Genomic DNA, 16,244 nt, shown 5'->3' on the forward strand with positions numbered 1-16,244 from the left:
TCTCTGGTGGGTCTGGGGTTCAAGTCCCGCTTGGGGTGCCTTGCGGCGGACTGGCGTCCCGTCCTGGGTGTGTCCCCTCCCTCTCCGGCCTTACGCCCTGTGTTACCGGGTAGGCTCCGGTTCCCCGTGACCCCGTATGGGACAAGCGGTTCTGAAAATGTGTGTGTGTGTGTGAGTCGAAAAATCGGATCGCGACTCCACTGAAACGGCCAGCAGCGCTCGGAACCGGGCTCCTTGTGCGCATGCGCCGGGCGTCGCAACTCGCGCTCCAGCCGCGAAGTGAAAGGAAAAGAAGAGTCACGTGACACAAGTCAGCGAAACACGGGCGACTTTTCGTGATTAAAACAGCACTTTCTCGTCTTATTGATCGAGCCTTTTTCTCCCGGTCCTGCAACAAATGGGGGCCCCGGTGCTGCTGGGGCTGCTGCCCTTGCAAGGCTTGTTGCTGACCGTCGCCGCACTGTGTCCGCTGCGCGGCGCTGGAGCGAAAATAATGAGTCCGGCTTCGGCGCAAGTAAACGGCGCGTTTAAAGTGTTTACGGAGAGATACAATCGGAGCTACAGTGCAAACACGCACGAATATTTTCTCAGAATGATCAATCTGCAGGTTTGTCACATCTTCTCTCCTATTTGTAATAACTGCATGGTTTTAGTTGTGCTGCTTTATACGCAAATCACTGTTGCGCTCGTCACGTGGTTACTTGCACGCTGTGGTTGTAACGAACCGTCGCGTTGTTGTGTGTACCATTTTCTTCAGTCTTGTCTTCAATCCAGCAGAAATGTATTTTTTTTTTTATTAAAAATATCCCTGTAGTTATAAGAACAAAACATTTTTTCCTAATAAAAAGCCCAACTGACATGTATCAATATAATAGGATAGAACTCTGTGCTCTTTTACTTTTTGAACCTTCAAGCAATGCGCTCCGCTCGGAACTCTCATTATCACCCAATTAAATTACAATTACAATTACAATGACGCTTTGAATCACGTGGTTTCCTCTCGATGCGCTACAAACACGCGCTCTTGTTTTCGTCGCCACCGCTGTTTTTAGTTGAATTTTCTGGGAATCAGTATTTGCGAACCGGTATGTTGTTAAAATATCATTTTCATGTAGTTCTTAAACGTTTTTCCTTTAAATTCTGTTGTTTTCTTATCGGATTTTCACTTTAGCCACATGAAACTGTGTAAATCAATGTAATACATTAGGTTGTGTGTATGATATTGTAATAAAGGTGTGATTTTAATTTTTCTCGTTATGTCATTACTATTGCCATTACATTCAGTGAAATAGGGGAATTACAATTTACGAGTAGCATTAGACTAGTAGAAAAAATATTACTAAGCCTTAGTCTAAGAATTCTGTATGGTCTGGTACAGATGGTGGGGTTCTGCAGTTAAGTATTGATTTCTTTTGGGTGCTGGAAATAGATTCTTGATCATGTTTAAATCATGTCAGACAAAAATTGGGGGAATGGTGACATTTCATGTTCACGTCTCCTTTGTTCTTTGGTTATGTACTTTATTCATACAAAGCAGACACTTAGTATTTACACCTTACATTTCATGTTTATGTCTCTTTGGTGTTTTCATCTGCTATGCTATATTTTAAATTTTAAACGTGTTGCAATGTGAAACGGGTAGGAAAAACAAATGACGTGGAAAGCAGGAGCAACTGTAATTTGTTGTCTTATTCACTGGTAGAAACAGTCAAAGGTACATTTATCTGACACTTTTCTCCAAAGCAACTTAGAGTGTTAAGCTACTTTACAACTATTTACCCATGATTTATACAGCTGTGTAATTTTAGGGTAAGTACTTTGCTCAGTGTGTGTGTGTGTGTGTACTTTGCTCAGGGGTATTATAGCTAGAGGTGGGAATTGAACATGTGACCTTTTGCTTTAAAGACAGCAGCTCTAACCTCTACACAACCAGCTATCTCTGGCACTACAGTCACAAGCTTGCAGTGATTTCCCTATTTATACAGCTGGGTAACTTTACTGGAGTAACTTAGGGTAAGTACCTTCCTCGGGGTACTACAGCCGGAGCTGAGATTCAAACCTGCAACCCCTGGGTCTAAAGGCAGCAGTTCTAACACCTACACTACTAGCTGTGCCAGTACTGTCAGATGTCAGCATTGTCCGTTGTATGATGACTAGACAACTGCACTTTCAAAATACCCCAGTATAGTACCCAGAATAACATAATAATTTCCATGAGAAATCAACAGAAGAAACTATAGACCAGCAGAATTCAGTAAAATCCAATGTAGATGTTTTAATGGTTTCCAATGTTCCAGTAGAAGGGTGTGCCTGAGTATATTTCCCTCACATGACATTTTTTCAGGAAAGTATGAAGAGGCATCAACTCCTCAACGCTCCCTCACCAGACATCTCCTGCAACATGTCTGCAAGATATGGCATAAATCAGTTTTCAGATTTATCACCAAAAGAATTCCGAGGTAAATTCCGTATGTTTGGGTTTTACTACGCTGGTCTACACTGTGCAGTTTCTGCGGGGAAATACACAGAATATTAATGTCCCTGAAGGTCCGTTTAACTGTTGCGCAAATCTGTGCAGAACAATACCTCACGGGTGAACCTGCGAAGGTGTCCCAGTACCCAAATCAGAAGGCGGGGGGTCACAGATCAGAGGACATGGCACTGCCTGCAAAGTTTGACTGGAGGGACAAGAATGTTGTCACTGAAGTCCAGAACCAAGAATCAGTAAGACTTAATTCTACACACACATACTGGGATCTTGACAGCCTATTTAGTGGGATGCATCTTTGTTAGTGTTACTTCCACTCTCTGTTGAGTGTAACTTTGTCTTGTTTGTTGTCCGAACCCATCAGTATAGTATGGTGTACAGCAGAGCTGCGGAGTCGGTACACAAAACCTCAGACTCCAGGTAACACAATAATTACTTCCGACTCCGCAGCACTGCCCAAAAGTTGCACGTTATTTTGGGGGTCAATTTATGTGGCAAATATAGGCCTAACCCTATATTACACCTCTAATTGTTGGGGGGTCGATTTATACGCCAGATTTACTTATACACTGTTATATGTGGTACATTTAGTCGGAGTCCGTACATTTTTACCAACTTCAGTAACCCAATAATTGTTCCTGACTCCACAGCACTACCCAAAAGTTGCACATTATTTTTGGGGTTGACTTATCCGAGGAATATAGGCCTAAACCTGTATTACACCTGCAGTTGTTGGGGGTTGACTTATACACCGGATCGACTTATATGCTGAAATATACAGTACATTTAGTCGGAGTCAGTAATTTTTATCACCTCCAGTAACTCAGTAATTACTTCCAACTCCACAGCACTGGTGTACAGTATAGAAGCCAAGTCTATTTTGCATCAGGTTACAGTACTAGAATGACTGTTAACCCGCTTTCATTAATGGAATGAATGAATGAGAACTTTTATTGATGTTGAAAGTGATCTTTGATGACTTTGTGTCTTTCTGAAGTGTGGTGGCTGCTGGGCATTCAGCGTTGTGGGGGCCGTTGAGTCTGTTTATGCGAAAGGAGGACACCCCCTGGAGCAACTGAGTGTGCAGCAGGTCATCGACTGCTCTTACCAGAACCAGGGCTGCAAGGGTGGTTCCACGATCAGGGCCCTCAACTGGTTAATGAAGGTCAATTTTCTAACGTGTCTGCTGTGCAACGTTTTTATTTCATGAAAGGTGTCATCGTAGCTGACCGTGCTCCCAGATCCTATTCATCTGCATTTCTATTTCTGTTAGTGTGTATGTTTGTGATTTTTTTTTTTTTTTTTTTTTTTTTTCTCCCCTCTTTTCTTTCCCCCTCCCTCCCCAAAAGATCTACTTTTAAGCTTCACAGTGGTCTCAGCTGGCTGAGCCTCATAGCAATATATTCCATGTTACAGAATTTTTTTTAATAATAAAGTAACTGATGTTTGTGAAATAACTTCAGAAGTTTGTCTTTGAAAATTCTGAAGTTCTGTGCATTTTTTAATTACAGAAAGGATTATTTTGATAAGGATATTGTGCCTTGGCATTTTTGAGATTGAAATGTCTTTTTTTACTTTCAGACTCAAGAGAAATTAGTGCATGAATCTGAATATCCATTTAAGGCTGCAACAGGAGTTTGTCACTTGTTTCCGCTGACGCACTTTGGCGTCTCTGTTAAGGACTTCGCCGCATTTGATTTCAGGTATAAATATAGAAGCACCAAGATCACAGTGCATGTTTTCCTGCTAAACATGTATTTCACATAAATTAAGGAGAAATGAACACGCTTTCACTCAGATACACTATATTCATTATGCATACAGTATAGTTATGGCTGGGCAGTATGGTGGCACAGCAAGTAGCGCTGCTGTCTCACAGCACCTGAGCTGATTGACCATGGGTTCAAATCCAGCTCAGCGTGTGTGGAGTTGACATGTTTTCCCTTTGTCTGCATGGGTTTCCTCCCTCGGTCTGAAAACATGCAGTTTATGTGAATTTGTAACTCTTAAGTGGCTTGAATGTGAGCAACTCTGCACGTGTGTGTGAGGCCACTCTCCGATGGACTGACACCCTGCAGAGGATGAATCCCTCCTCAGCCTTGTGTCCAGTGATTCCAGGATAGGCTCTGGACAACTATGACCCTGACTGGGACACACGATTAATGACCCCATGAGAAGCACTTAGTGAAAATGTAATGTATGGATGAGTGACCCATTGAAAGTAGTGTATCTAGCAGTGTAAGTCACCACGGTGAATAAGGTGCGTGGGCTGATAACACTACATAGAGTTCATTGGAAGTTGCTTTGGAGAAAAGCATCTGCTAAATAAATGAATGTAAATGGGTGGATATAATCTGGAAAAATTACAGAATTTTGTACTTTTTGCAACATACAGTATGTATCAGTCTGTTTTGTTTGTCACCTCTCTATCAGGGATATACTATTTGACATTGTTTTACATTTTGTATTTTATGTAAATTACAGTTTTTACAATTATCCATCCATCCATCTTCCTCCGCTTTATCCGGGGCCGGGTCGCGGGGGCAGCAGTCCGAGCAGAGTACTCCAGACCTCCCTCTCCCCGCACACCTCCTCCAGTTCCTCTGGGGGAACCCCAAGGCGTTCCCAGGCCAGCCGGGAGACATAGTCTCTCCAACGTGTCCTGGGTCTGCCCCGAGGCCTCCTCCCAGTGGGACAAGCCCGGAGCACCTCCCCAGGGAGGCGTCCAGGAGGCATCCGGAACAGATGCCCGAGCCACCTCAACTGGCTCCTCTCGATGCGGAGGAGCAGCGGCTCTACTCCGAGCTCCTCCCGGGTGACTGAGCTCCTCACCCTATCCCTAAGGGTGCGCCCAGCCACTCTGCGGAGGAAACTCATTTCTGCCGCTTGTATCCGCGATCTCATTCTTTCGGTCATGATCCAGAGTTCATGACCATAGGTGAGGGTAGGAACGTAGATCGACCGGTAAATTGAGAGCTTCGCCTTACGACTCAGCTCCCTCTTCACCACAACAGACCGGTACAATGACCGCATTACTGCGGACGCCGCACCGATCCGCCTGTCAACCTGCCGCTCCATTTTTCCCTCACTCGTGAACAAGACCCCGAGATACTTAAACTCCTCCACTTGAGGGAGCAACTCCCCCCTAACCCGGAGGGAGCAATCCACCTTTTTCCGACTGAGAACCATGGCCTCGGATTTGGAGGTGCTGATTCTCATCCCCGCCGCTTCGCACTCGGCTGCAAACCTCCCCAGTGCACGCTGCAAGTCTTGACTTGATGAAGCCAACAGGACCACATCGTCCGCAAAAGGCAGAGACGAGATCTCGCGGCCACCAAAGCAGACACCCTCCGTTCCCTGACTGTGCCTAGAAATTCTGTCCATAAAGATAATGAACAGAATCGGTGACAAAGGGCAGCCCTGGCGGAGTCCAACATGCACCGGGAAAAGGTCTGACTTACTGCCGGCAATGCGAACCAAGCTCCTGCTCCGGTCATACAGGGAACGAACAGCCCGTAGCAACGAGCCCCGAACCCCATAATCCCGAAGTACCCCCCACAGGATGCCACGAGGGACACGGTCGAATGCCTTCTCCAGGTCCACAAAACACATATGGACTGGTTGGGCAAACTCCCACGAACCCTCCAACACCCTAGTGAGGGTATAGAGCTGGTCCAGTGTTCCACGGCCAGGGCGAAAACCGCATTGCTCCTCCTGGATCCGAGGTTCGACTATCAGTCGGATTCTCCTTTCCAGTACCCTGGCATAGACTTTCCCAGGGAGGCTAAGGAGTGTGATCCCCCTGTAGTTGGAACACAATCTCCGGTCCCCCTTCTTAAAAAGAGGGACCACCACCCCGGTCTGCCAGTCCAGGGGCACCGTTCCCGAACTCCACGCGATGCTGCAGAGGCGTGTCAGCCAAGACAGCCCCACAACATCCAGAGACTTGAGAAACTCGGGGCGGATCTCATCCACCCCCGGAGCCTTGCCACCGAGGAGTTTTTTGACTACCTCAGCAACTTCAGCCAGGGTAATGGACGAGTCCCCCTCCGAGTCCCCAGCCTCAGCTTCCTCTACGGAAGGCGTGTCGGAGGGATTGAGGAGATCCTCAAAGTACTCCTTCCACCGCCCGAGAACATCCTCAGCTGAGGTCAGCAGCGCACCACTTCCACTGTAAACAGTGTTCGTGGAACACCGCTTCCCCCCTCTGAGTCGCCGGACGGTTTGCCAGAATCTCTTTGAGGCCGACCGAAAGTCTTCCTCCATGGCCTCACCGAACTCCTCCCAAGCCCGAGTTTTTGCCGCGGCGACTGCCAGAGCCGCACTCCGTTTGGCCCGTCGGTACCTGTCAGCTGCTTCAGGAGTCCCATGAGCCAGCCAGGCCCAATAGAACTCCTTCTTCAGCTTGACGGCATCCCTTACTTCCGGTGTCCACCACCGTGTTCGGGGATTGCCGCCGCGACAGGCACCGGAGACCTTATGGCCGCAGCTCCGCACCGCCGCACCGACAATGGAGGAGCGGAACATAGTCCATTCGGACTCAATGTCCCCCACCTCCCTCGGGACCTGGTTGAAGCTCTGTCGGAGGTGGGAGTTGAAGACCTCTCTGACAGGGGCCTCCGCCAAACGTTCCCAACAGACCCTCACTATGCGTTTGGGCCTGCCAGGTCTATCCAGCTTTTTCCCCCGCCATCGAATCCAACTCACCACCAGGTGGTGATCAGTTGACAGCTCAGCCCCTCTCTTCACCCGAGTGTCCAAGACATATGGCCGAAGGTCAGAAGAAACGACTACAAAGTCGATCATCGACCTCCGACCTAGGGTGTCCTGGTGCCAAGTGCACTGGTGGACACCCTTATGCATGAACATGGTGTTCGTTATGGATAAACCGCGACTAGCACAGAAATCCAATAACAACTCACCACTCGGGTTCAGATCAGGGAGGCCGTTCCTCCCAATCACGCCCCTCCAGGTATCACTGTCGCTGCCCACGTGGGCGTTAAAGTCCCCCAGTAGAACGACAGAGTCCCCAGTGGGAGCGCTTTCCAGCACGCCCCCCAAGGACTCTAAAAAGGCCGGGTACTCTACACTGCCGCTAGGCGCATAAGCACAAACGACAGTGAGAGACCGTTCCCTGACCCGAAGGCGTAGGGAATAAAACGGAGGAGTTTTTACAATTATATTTTACTTTATTGCTCCTTCAAAGTTATGATGCATATGATAATATAGACAGCTAGATGGCAGCATTGCAGTGGACATCCTTTGTGTATCAGACAGGTAAAGGTGGTCCTTGAAATACAGCAGGTTCTGTTCCAACAACCTCACCTGAGTCAGTTTCATTCCAAATACATATTTATATTGTATGATATATAAACCCTCAGGATACATAAACAATTAATATGCATGAATGCTGTGCTGAATACAATAAAAGGGCATTGCTATATCTTTTTTAATATTCATGTTAATATTTCTAATATGGAATAATCATATAAATACAGTATGGTGTTATAACGTCACCTGTGTTTTCTGACTGTATGCAGCCGTCGCACCGCCGCTGTGGTTTGCGATGTTTGCCATATGCTGCTCTTGTTTCCCATCCGCAGTGGATTAGAGGAAGTGATGATGCAGAAACTGGTGGAGTGGGGGCCCCTGGTCGTGACCGTGGACGCAATGAGCTGGCAGGACTACTTGGGAGGTGTGATCCAGCACCACTGCTCCAGCCATCAGGCCAATCATGCTGTACTCATTATTGGATATGACACAACAGGTCAGTTGAGCCCCCCAAGACAACACTTTCTAGAGCAAGAAGTGCTCAGCTCTCAACTGTTGTGGGCGATGCGTCAAAAAGAAACCCACAAGCACTTCTGTATTTTCGTCTACGGAAGCACGCCTTCGGTTTCTTGATACTCTTTGAGATTCACATCTGTAGTGAAATTAGCAAGATAAGTCTTGTTTGAGGACCCAAGTTCCAAGAAAAATTCCTTTATGTACATCAGGCTCTACAAACAAGAGTTATCCTGGTCTACAGCAGTGGCACAAAGCCCAGGTTCTGGAGGCTGGGATGTAGCTTGGAATTCTGGGAGCCCTGAAAGAATATTGCCCTGCTCCCCCAAATAAAATAAATGAATTACAATTGGAACTTCGTGGGACCCTTGTAGCGATGGCCCTGCCTGGAGGGCTTACAGTATACGCAAATATCCCAAATCGCTTTAGTCCACTAACAGCAAAATTGAGAGAGAATGAAAGTGGTTCAGCTGGGAAATAAATAGTCCAAGTGTGTGCTTAGTTCTTTGGTGGAATGAAAACATGCTGGATTTCATGAGTATATAAACCCCACTCAGTTAGATGCAGCACTTTGAGAAGCTGGGCTTGCAGTGCTGTAGTGGGTTAACCTGCCCTTACCCTCCTGCTAGGTGAAGTCCCTTACTGGATTGTGCGCAACTCCTGGGGAACCTCATGGGGAAACCAGGGCTACGTGTACATTAAGATGGGCGAGAACATATGCGGTACGTTGCGACAAATATTATTCACCATCCCTGCTGTTCTGGTGTAATAGGAGTGTTGGGTCACATCATACTTTGATGTATCTTGAATTTTGCAAGAGAAAAAACATCAGCTTTGCGTCCCTTCCTGCTGAACCAGGCGTCTTGTGTTTCTGCCGTGTTGGCTGCATTCACCACCCTGGAAGACCTCGTGAGCTGTGTCAAAAAATGCAGATGTTAGCTTTATGATTTAATATGACACAACTCCTACTGTTGGTTACCACTGACTCTTCCTTTAGTCTTTTTTTTTTTCCCCTCTTATTTCCTTTCTTCTCTGTGTTCCAGGCATTGCAGATGCAGTGGCTGCTGTCTTTGTATGATGTTCCGGGGCATCAGAAAGATGAAACGCACTTTTAAATATCCATTTTTATGCACTGCAGTATCTGCAATTCACTTTGATGCAAAACATTTTCAGTATGCGGTTCACATGCGTCCAATACCGCGTGTTCTCTGCCAGCGTTTTCCAACTCTCGGTGATGAGTTTCTTGAATGTTGTGTTCAATGATGTTATTGCCATTACGGTACCAAAGTAAATTAAAGTACATCTTTTCAGTAAATTAATGACAGTGCTTTTGTTCAGAGGAACAGCCGAATGTATGTTTGCACTAAATTAACACTTTAAGGAGAGGATGTAACTACTGTATTTGTATGGATTTTAAGTATGGTATTTCTTCAGGGGGAAATGTGATCATTTTATGCCATGTTTATATCCTGCTTTTCATGACTTGATGGGAATATTTGTATCAATCCAAATAAATTTACTTTTATTATGTAATCAGTTTGAATTTTCCGGTCAGTCCTGTGCTGTGATTTTAACACAGGTGTCACTGCAATACACACATGGGTAAAAGATACATATAACATTGTTAAAAAGATAAACCAAAAGCAGTGCATATAAGGGGTTGCTGTCATATCAGAATAACAGCAAACCAATGTTTTATTCTCACAATCTACAATATTCACAACTACGGTTATATAGGTATATACAATGTATACTATACACACTAATTTTTACACATTTTGATTTGTAAAGGGCACAAAATATAATCAGCAAAGACACATATAGCAGTAAGTTAGTAGTTTTGAAATTTTATCTCTAACATCTTCTAATGTTCTTTTGAAATCAGCAGTAATGAAGCTATTAGTTAAAGCAGAAGAACGGTAGGCAACCTACTGAACAATGGTCACAAACGCCGTTTCATAAAAATTCGCGATCTACTCAACTTTACCTTCAAATTTGTTTAGCAGGAACATTTTTTTTTAATGAACAGTTGTATTTATATTTGTATTTCTTTACATTTACTCATTCAGCTGACACTTTTATCCAAAGCAACTTAAAATGTTAAGCTACTCACAATTATTTACCCATTTACAAAGCAAGGCACACACTAGAGTAATTAAGGATGAGTACCTTTCTGGTGTTACACATAGAAATTGAACCTGTGACTTTCAGGTCTAAAGGCAGCGGCTCTAACTACTCTGCTACCAGCTGTCTAATTAAAGTGTTTACATAAATTTTTTAGGGAACTTTTTAATAGTAGTGTGGTGTTTTCTATGGTTTTACTGGCTATAGAAATGGTTGGAAAAAAAATGGTCGCCCACCCCTGAGATGGAATGACATTAGCAATTTCAAAATAATTAAGATCCATACATAGTATACCTCTAGGAATACATTTCAAAACCTATTTTACATTTAAATACAAATTGAAGTGCTGAACAGCTCTTCCAGCACTGTTCATATAAATTGCATAAATAGTATATACATATGTTATTGGTTCGATTTGACTTCCTGACAATTTCCATCGTCGGTTCTCCTAATCTGAGTCCTCACTGCTGCAGTAGGAGCTGTCGCAGCACTCCGCTGTGTACAGGAAGGTGTGCACCGTGGGGTTGAGCTTCGGCACCCAGTCACGCGGGATCAAGAATGTGGCCAGGTTGAACAAATCCACAAAAACCTTGTAGCGGTCACTGGAATAACACAGTGAAGATGAAATGGATAAATTAATGTGACTCAGCCTCTGTGCTGCTCTTGTGGACTTTTGTTCTTAGTCACAAGAGGACACCACTGACTAAAGCGTAGGCTTTTATATTGAACATGTGAAATTATCATCAAATGTCATACCAGACCGTTTCAAAAAAGTATAAAACTTGCCAGATTTTTGAAGAATATCAAATAGAACTTGACTTTTTCCCAAAGTTTGTGGCTTCAGCATCCTCAGACTATAGCTGTACTTTGGGAGAAACAGTGGTTTTTATTCTAGATTTTTCTCCTTTTTCACAGTTGAGAGATTATCTGTTTTTCTCTCCACAGTTGCCAGGCACTTAGAAAATGGATATGTACATTGTGCCATTCCCTCTATTGTACCACCTTACAAATGTGTTCAGCACTTTGTGTCACTGTAGTGAGAAGAGCACTCTGTAAAAATAAACTGAAATTGAAGGGAGTGGAATGGGATGGCATGGAATTGAATTGAATTGAATTGAATTGTGTGTTTTCTCTGCTTGTAGTTGACCATGATACATTTATATAATTGTTATATTTATTTAATATATAAAATGTAGAATATTTCTATAATAATATATAATGTCCAAAAGAACTGAATTGTCAAGTAAAACAGAAGTATGTGTCATCCAGAGCAATGAACCCAAGAAACACCGGGTAATAATTTTACAAATGACTTCAATGAGCACATGCTGTTTTTGAATCTTGAACTACTGCACAGCGGGAAGGAGGAGAACACAAGGAAGATTTATGTGGAGTCGAAAATGGGTAACAAACATCTTAAGGTATCTGGCGATTAGAGGAGATAAGTTTTTTTTCCCTCTCTTTTTGCTGATAAAATTCTATGTCAACAACAGGGTCGTGGTGAGCCAGAGCCTATCCCGCAAGCACAGGGCGCAAGGGAAACACCCCGAACGGGATGCCCACCACCACACCACCACACTACCACTCAGCTAAAGTTCTGTGTGCTTGTTTTGTTATTTTTCTATTTCTATTACTCGCCATTTATTCACTGTGTCTTTCAGCTAGTAAAAAATATCCCAGAAATTCTGTCACTTTCTTCAAACCCATAAATGCTAGGTTTAGTCTTTCCCACCAGACCTGTGTCCAGCGTTTCTCCGTTCACCCTGCAATCACCAGATTTCCTGCCGAAAACAGTGGACTTTAGGGAGAGATCAACATACCTGACCGTAGAGCGGAGATAGTGATAGCCAGAGGATCCCCCAGTACCGTTCTTGCTGCCAATCATTCTATGAACCATACAGACATGGTTGTCTAAAAGAAATACCAAATGATCATTATCAGGGTGATATGTTGGGGTTGTCGGACATGCATTCAAAGTAGAAGTACCAGGTACCGTTAAATCTAATTCGGAAAAAAGCATGAATTTACTATCATCGTGCTGAGAAAAGGAACCTACATCTCCATTTTGTCATGAGGGTGTCGATGTCCATCAGGAAAGTGAGAAGCTGGAAGGGGACTTGAAAACGCGGTTCTTCCCTGTGATCATTGAGAGAAACCACGAACGAACGTAAACTTGAAATTGCACCTCTGAAAACAGTTAAATGAAGGCAATATTGTGCTCAGAGAACAGAGGGGTCACCTGTAAAAGTAGATCATCAGAGCTCCTTGGAGAGCTTTGTAAGACAGTCTTCTCTCACCTGGAACCAGCAAGACATTAAGTTTGCAACGATGGTGGTGATGATGATGATGATGACGATAATGATTACCATTATCGTCATCATCATCGTCATCATCATCAGTATCATCTTCTTTAATGATAGCTTTTCAAACATAGAGCAAGAAAACCCCACCAAAAATGGGTACCTTTGCTTAAAAGATGATCGTGGCGCTTTTCATCGAACAGTGCAGTAAAGATTTCTCTCTGCTTGTTGTGCTCGGCCATCATTTCTTCCTTTTCCTCCGACTCTTCTTTTTTCTGTTAATCGAAATGTATGAAGTAACTCAGAAGAACACCTCAGCACAACAAATGATTACTGAAACATATAGTCATTAAGGTGACAAACTAAACACACCTCAAGTTTCTCCTTTTCCAGCCTCAGCCCGTCTTCAATATTCTTCTGCAGTTTCCCCCAGAAGTTGAATCCATTTTCTTCAAGCCCTGGAGTTCTCTCCAGCCATTTCTAATAAGAAGAAAATCATTTGCAATGTTTCCAATGCTTGTGAAATCGCAAAAAAAACATTCCAAAAAAAAAACTAGGAAGGTGATGAGGAATCGTAGATATTCTGAAAGTTTTATGCAGCTACTCGTGTGATGAGCATTCGTTCACATGGTGGAAGGAAACAAACTATGTGCACTTAAGAATCACACGTCTGCATCTGAGTGTTTCTTCCTGCTAATGTAATGAACACATTGTATTTTCTATGAGATGTACGTCGCTTTGGAGAAAAGTGTCTGATAAATGAATACATGTATAAGTAAATTTCTGTTAAATAGCCTGTGATGCTGGCTCCAAAAACCAAAGTTATTGAAACTAAAAAAAATTTTTAAAAGGCACTATTTTAAAGGAAATAAAATAGAACACTTGATAATGTGAATCAAACCTGGATTCAAAATCCCTGTCTTGTACATTCCAGAATCAAACATTCTGTTATGTGGAATATGATATTAAGCCCCTATCGCATTACGTTCCTTTGACTCCTTACGGTTCTGATTTCAGTGCAGTTCTTACAGGTCATCAGTGCATTAAATTATGTGTTTAAGGCTCAAGCATCATTTTAAGTGTGACTGCATCACATATTTACATTTACATTTATTCATTTAGCAGAGGCTTTTCTCTAAAGTGACGTACATCTCATACAAAACACAATTTGTGCTTTACATTAGCAGAAAGAGGCATAGCTGCAGACATATTGAACTGAAAACTGCCCATTTTAACACTCGACATCTATATATAATGCATCCATAGTGTGTGAGTGACAGAGAGAGTGTGTGTGTTCCACTGATGTATGGATGAGTGAGCCAGTGTAAGTAGTGTATCTAGCAGTGTAAGTCACCGCGGTGAATAAGGTGTGTGGGCTGATAACACTACATTGAGTTCATTAGAAGTTGCTTTGAAGAAAAGTGTCTGCTAAATAAATAAATCTAAATGTAATGATACTGTACATCCCCACCTCCACCAGATGCAGAAGTGTGGGCTCCTGTTCTGAGCAAAGCAGCATCTCGCTCTCTTGGCCTCGGAAGTTGTCTCTGTAGTGTCGCCGGTTGTATGGCACGCGCTGGTTGTCAGGCACCCCAATCTTGTTCTCCAGCAGTCTGAACTGGAGGCTCTGGAACCCAGAGGCAGGTGACAGGTACTCTCTGGAAACAAGGAACACAAGAGTCACATCCTAGAAGACTGGAAATGAACGTATTCATCTCCACTAACTGCATGATGAAAAATGTGCGTTACATTCAGCAGATGCTTTTCTCCAAAGCGACTTACAGTTATTACCCATTGTTCATACAGCTGAGTAATTTTACTGGAGCAATTTAGGGTAAGTACCTTGTTCAAGGGTACTACAGCTGGAGGAGGGATTCAAACCTAGTCTTTGGGTCCTAAAGCAACAGGTCTAACTACTACACTCTCAGCTGTACATGTTATTGTGGACTGTTTTGTTGTTATGTCCTAACTGTATTAATTATTATTATCATTAAATATTGTATTATTATTAAAGATCATTTTCAGTTTAAATTAGTACATGCACTTTCAGCATATGAACCAATTTAGGAAGAAAAACACAATATTTCTTGACTTCTTTCCCACTTCATAAACTTGCTGAGACTCCGCCCACCTAAAATCAAAAAAGTCCAAGGCCGTCATGGTCTCCAGGACTGCAAACTGATCGACCAGCAATCTGAAGATCATTGCAATCCTGTGCATTCGAGTCACCACCTTGAGCATATTTCTCTCGTCCCGCACCTAGAGTTGGGCGACAAACCTTTTCGCTTTCTTTCCCATTCAGTGTTGCAATGCACTTCAAACCATGAACAACAAGTATAATCAGCCCTGCTATTTTACACAATTTTACATTTCAAAGCTCAAAAGTACTCACATGGCCACTAATGAAAATGTCCCGCACGGAGTCCAGCTCCCACAGGATCTGCTTGAACCATAACTCATAAGCTGGGAAGAGACCATAGTTATTCAGACCGTTTACTAACTGAGTAAAGGTAGTAACACATTTCAAGCCAGATGTTTAGCCACATGTGAGTGGTTCACCTTGATGGGTGACAATGAAGAGGTGTTCATCGTGGATCTTGTTCCCCCGTAACTCACTCTGCAGCACCTGAGCGCTCACGATTTTCTCCAGCTGCAAAACCCAGACCCCTTATTTGCACTGTGTGTCAATTTTGGCAGGTCCCTTGCTCAGAAATGTTTCTCTCTGCAGACATTTGGATAGCTTTACAAATATTTTTTATCGTTAAAAAGTCGGTAATCATTTGGCGGCCGTAAGTACGGTTATTTCTGTGACGGCTACAGAAACTGCTACAATTCTGAACGTTGTTTTACTTGTAAATAGTCCCCATAGATGATGCCTCCTTTGCTGGCATTGTTGACACCTTCCTGTGACTCATCCTCCTCCTCCCGATGAAATGTCTGAGATGAACTGAGTTTTGAAGAACACGTTAGACAAGACCATTAAGCCCAAAGTCAATCTTGCAGAATCGTATTTAAAAAAATTGCGTTACTTTATATTGTATGATAAGTAAAAATTCATTACATTACACAAATATGAATAATTACAGAATCCAGTTCTACAATCACATAGTAAGTAATATCTGCAGTAAATTTCATGTAAAGCCCGAAAAATACCTACAGATGACTGTTTCCGAAATATGGGCATCCACTCATGGCTATTAAATCCGCTAAGCAACAATAAAACTTTTTTTTTTTTCACGCTTCCGCACCTCTGTTTACTGTGAGAGTAAAAGAACTTTCTGCAGAAATTGATTATTTAAGCATGTAGCACATCCAATCAACAGCACACCTTGTAACCCTGCCCACTGAGATGGTCCAGCCAAAACTGGGATGTACACTTGTCTTTCTGGACACAGTGTACTTTGTTCTTCTTATCAGAATGTGCAACTGAGTTCATTGTATTGCCAATAAAGTCAAAGTAAGAAGCTAAGAAATGCAGTATGATACAGCGTACCTTTTTTATAGTTTTTTTTAATAGTTTTTTTTTACTTACTAGAGTAACGTTAAAC

General features: G+C 43.3%; 2 protein-coding genes across 2 annotated transcripts; one reads left to right on the forward strand and one right to left on the reverse strand.

Moving 5' to 3' along the window:
• Positions 1-302: 302 nt before the first annotated feature.
• Positions 303-9,757, forward strand: ctso (cathepsin O). The gene is made up of 8 exons (XM_018746224.2): positions 303-607; positions 2,345-2,459; positions 2,579-2,724; positions 3,486-3,653; positions 4,070-4,191; positions 8,092-8,255; positions 8,902-8,994; positions 9,316-9,757. The coding sequence occupies exons 1-8, from the start codon at positions 398-400 to the stop codon at positions 9,348-9,350; spliced, it is 1,053 nt and encodes a 350-aa protein (XP_018601740.2). The 5' UTR covers positions 303-397; the 3' UTR covers positions 9,351-9,757.
• A 589-nt stretch (positions 9,758-10,346) lies between these two features.
• On the reverse strand, positions 10,347-15,946 carry tdo2a (tryptophan 2,3-dioxygenase a). Its single transcript, XM_018746220.2, has 12 exons — positions 15,854-15,946; positions 15,547-15,643; positions 15,256-15,346; positions 15,089-15,159; positions 14,828-14,955; positions 14,168-14,354; positions 13,069-13,176; positions 12,860-12,971; positions 12,636-12,693; positions 12,453-12,532; positions 12,217-12,307; positions 10,347-10,998 (listed from the first exon to the last, which is right to left on the reverse strand). The coding sequence occupies exons 1-12, from the start codon at positions 15,886-15,888 to the stop codon at positions 10,845-10,847; spliced, it is 1,212 nt and encodes a 403-aa protein (XP_018601736.2). The 5' UTR covers positions 15,889-15,946; the 3' UTR covers positions 10,347-10,844.
• Positions 15,947-16,244: the final 298 nt, after the last annotated feature.

This window comes from Scleropages formosus, chromosome 5 (genome assembly GCF_900964775.1).
Source record: "Scleropages formosus chromosome 5, fSclFor1.1, whole genome shotgun sequence".
NCBI lineage: Eukaryota > Metazoa > Chordata > Actinopteri > Osteoglossiformes > Osteoglossidae > Scleropages > Scleropages formosus.